Source organism: Camponotus floridanus, unplaced genomic scaffold (genome assembly GCF_003227725.1).
Source record: "Camponotus floridanus strain SB8 unplaced genomic scaffold, Cflo_v7.5 scaffold162, whole genome shotgun sequence".
NCBI classification, from domain to species: domain Eukaryota; kingdom Metazoa; phylum Arthropoda; class Insecta; order Hymenoptera; family Formicidae; genus Camponotus; species Camponotus floridanus.
Window position 1 is genome coordinate 353484 of NW_020229284.1, and position 3692 is coordinate 357175.

General features: G+C 36.3%; 1 protein-coding gene across 1 annotated transcript; it reads right to left on the reverse strand.

The window, feature by feature from the left end:
* Positions 1 to 569: 569 nt before the first annotated feature.
* Positions 570 to 1311, reverse strand: LOC112637419 (KRAB-A domain-containing protein 2-like). Its single transcript, XM_025407146.1, has 2 exons — positions 1252 to 1311; positions 570 to 959 (listed from the first exon to the last, which is right to left on the reverse strand). The coding sequence occupies exons 1-2, from the start codon at positions 1309 to 1311 to the stop codon at positions 570 to 572; spliced, it is 450 nt and encodes a 149-aa protein (XP_025262931.1).
* Between the last annotated feature and the right edge of the window lie 2381 nt (positions 1312 to 3692).

Sequence of the window (3692 nt, forward strand, 5' to 3'; positions counted from 1 at the left end):
TTTTGTGCTTGTTGTTTTTGACCAGATTTAGCACATTCTCTCTCAACGCTCTCTCAACGCTGATACTGTTCTTCCTTATACAGAGCTTGCAAGTAACGTTCTGTCCAAAATCCTCATTATTCTCATCACTTTCTCCGCAAATAACGTAAATATATTGATGACATCCTGAATACTTGTAAGCTCCTGAACTTTCGTTTTCACAAATCACACAATAAATTTTGCTGTCATCTTTTTTTTTTGATTCTTGTGTAACCTCTCCAGCTTGAGGTATATTTTTATCTTCACTAGATTGTTCGTTAACTTCTTCTTCATCAGTCTTATCTTGATCATTGTTCTTTACCGAAGAAAGAAGTTGTTCCAATTCTTCTTCAGTTTCTATAGAAGAATACATGTGTATCACTGGAAGAGAGGAATCTGCAAGTCCGATCTTTTGCGCTGATCCAAACATAGCCTCATAAGGACTTGTCTTAATTATCGAATGGAGAGCTCGATTCTTCTTACTTTGAATAAATCGGAGTCCTTCAGACCATTTTTCCGTATTATTGTCAGCCATCCACGCTACCAGCATGTCACAAATATCTTGGTTCGACCGAACCCTGACTCTGAGAATGTCGCGGTTTACCATTAACAAGCTTCATTCCAGGCCACATATCGGCCAAACTTTTAATTATTTTATTTACGAATTCACGACCATTGTCGCTTTGAAGTATACATGGGGCACCGAATAAACAAAATATGTCTATGAGTTGGTAGGCCATTTCCTCGGCAGTCTTCGTCTTAAGAGGACGAAGAATTGTGAATTTGGTTAAATGATCTTGATAATTCATAATGAATCGATAATCTTTATCTGGCTCTGACTGCATGTCAGTCAAGTCCAGTTGACATCGAGAGTTCATGTAGTCAGATAAAATAAGTTGTACAACTAATCCATGTTTTGGTATCTTTTTCTTCAATTGACACTGTTCATACAAAGACAGAAAAAGATTTATTATTTGAGTAACATTACAATATTTCTTTTTTAGTTCAGCTTCCATAACTGAAACATAAATAAAAATAATGTAGAAAAATATTAGACAAACACAAATTATTAATTATTTATTGACTATGAAACTAAGAACTTTATTAACTACTATCATACCTAACATGTCTAACTATACTTCGCGATATCAATCTTGTGCCGAAAACATCTTGGAATTCGTAATATAACGTAAATATGTATCAAATCTAGTCAAATTTCAAAAATGTACTTACCTCTTTTTCTTTTATGTTCCACGTTGAGATGTGCTGCCCCCAATACATCAAATAGCTCATCCGCTTTACAGAAATAGCGAATTTTAGAATCGTCCATGCCTTCAGAACCACTTTCAATCAGTTTTTCAGTATCACCAAGTTTTAAGATGTCGTATCGCTTTATACGACGATACTGCTTTGACGATAGCGATTGCTTATTTTTTCGAAGTAACTGAGCTTCTTTTACTTCTTGAAGTAGATATTTCGTACCGCTCGTTATCGATAAAAACACTCCGAACAGTACTTGTTTTCTTCAACTCACTCAATTTATCATAGATAAAAAATCTTCTTTTTATCAGACATAATTAGCACGCAAACCAACGACGTCCACACTCTAGCAATACTAAATAAAATGACGAACAGGAATGTACATGAATCCGTCGGCCGTTAATAGATTGCATTTGTCTTATATCGCGTCATGGCTGCATCAATAGGCGTTCACAACGCGTTGTGGCATTTTTACATTGCCAGAACGCGTTTTGGTCGATTATCAAAAGAACCTCAACACGAATTTCGCTTTGTGGCCTTTTTGAATATGCCAAAATGCGTTATGAGCGTTTTTAAAAATGCCACGACACAAATTTCGCGTTGTGGCTGAATCTGAGATGTCTAAACGCGTTGTGACCGATTTTTCCGCCCAATGAGCGTTTTCGGTCTTTGAGCCTAACATATATACTAGGACTGTGAATGTTAATTTTGAGGGACTTATAATAGATCACGTAACTTATGCTATATCGCATCGGATACTTCTGTAACTATATTCATATCAAAGCTCTGTCATTAGGCTTTACTTTTTATTATGACATTTTGCTGAAGTGTAAACAACATATTTTTTTTCAGCTCCGAAGATGTCGAATTACGAGCGAACAAAACACCATTTGCGAGAAGTTTTACTTTTCCTGTTTAATTCAAAGAAAGTACTGCTGAAAGTCATCGAGTGCTGTTGGAAACTTACGGTGAACATAATCCATCAATAAAAACGGGTGAATATTGGTTTCGACGTTTTAGAAGTGATGATTTCGATACAGTTGACAAAGAATGCCCTGGTTAACCGAAAAAGTTCGAAGATGAGGAATTGGAAGCATTACTCGACCAAGATTCATGTCAAACGCAAGATGAACTTACTGAATCGTTGAATGTTGATCGCACAACAGTTTCCAAACGTTTAAATGCACTCGGTATGATTCAAAAGCGAGGAAATTGGGCGCCATACGAATTGAAGTCGAGAGATGTTGAACGGCGGTTTTTCACGTGCGAACAATTGCTTCAACGGCAAAAAAGAAAGGGTTTTTTGCATCTTATCATCACAGGCGATGAAAAATGGATATGCTAAAGATAATCCTAAGCATAGAATATCGTGGGGTTTGCCCGTTCAAGCATCAACATCGATGGCAAGGCCGAATATTCATGATTCGAAGCACATGCTTTGTATTTGGTGGGACCAGCTTGGTGTTGTGTACTATGAGCTGCTTCAACCGAATGAAACCATCACTGGTGAACGCTACCAAACACAATTAATGCGTTTGAGCCGTGCATTGAAGGAAAAACGGCCGCAATTCAAGCAAAGGCACGATAGAATAATTTCTTAACATGACAACGATCGACCACATGTTGCTCGTGTAGTCAAAAAATACTTAGAAACGCTGAAATGGGATGTTTTACCTCACCCGCCATATTCACTAGATATTGCTCCATTGGATTACTACTTGTTCCGATCCATGGAACATGGCCTGGCTAAGCAGCACTTCCAATCTTACGAAGATACGAAAAATTGGACCGATTGGTGGATTGCATCAAAAGATGAATTGTTCTTTCGACACGGAATCCGTATGGTGCCAGAAAAAATGGGAAAAAGTAGTGGATAGCAATGGACAATACTTTGAAGAATAATAATGTACACAATTTTTCACAATAAAGCCTTGAATTTACAAAAACTACCTCAAAATTAATTCACAGTCCATATATATATGGACATCCTGAATATATATATACAGCGTGTCCCAAAAGTATGGACACACCTGATTTTCTTGGAAAATAAGCGTGCTAGAAAAAAACGTCAATAACAAAAGTTTCGGGAAATCAAACGGTGCAACTAAGAGTGACCTTGAGTTTGACCTTGAGCTTGACCTTCAAGGTTATTTAAAGGTCAAAGTGTTTTTTAAAAATGGGAACCCCTATTTTTGATTGTATATTCTTATAGCTGACCTCGAGAACTTTCCAAAACACTATAATAAAATATTTGTTCATTGAGTACTTTTCGAGTTATGAGGCTTGAAATAATTTCTTAATTTTACATAAACCGTAAAATATCTTGTAAAATATTCACTTTTCGATTATTTTACCTTAACACTTTTATGTACAAAATAATGAGAGGAATCAATTGGTGTAAAGAAAACACATAT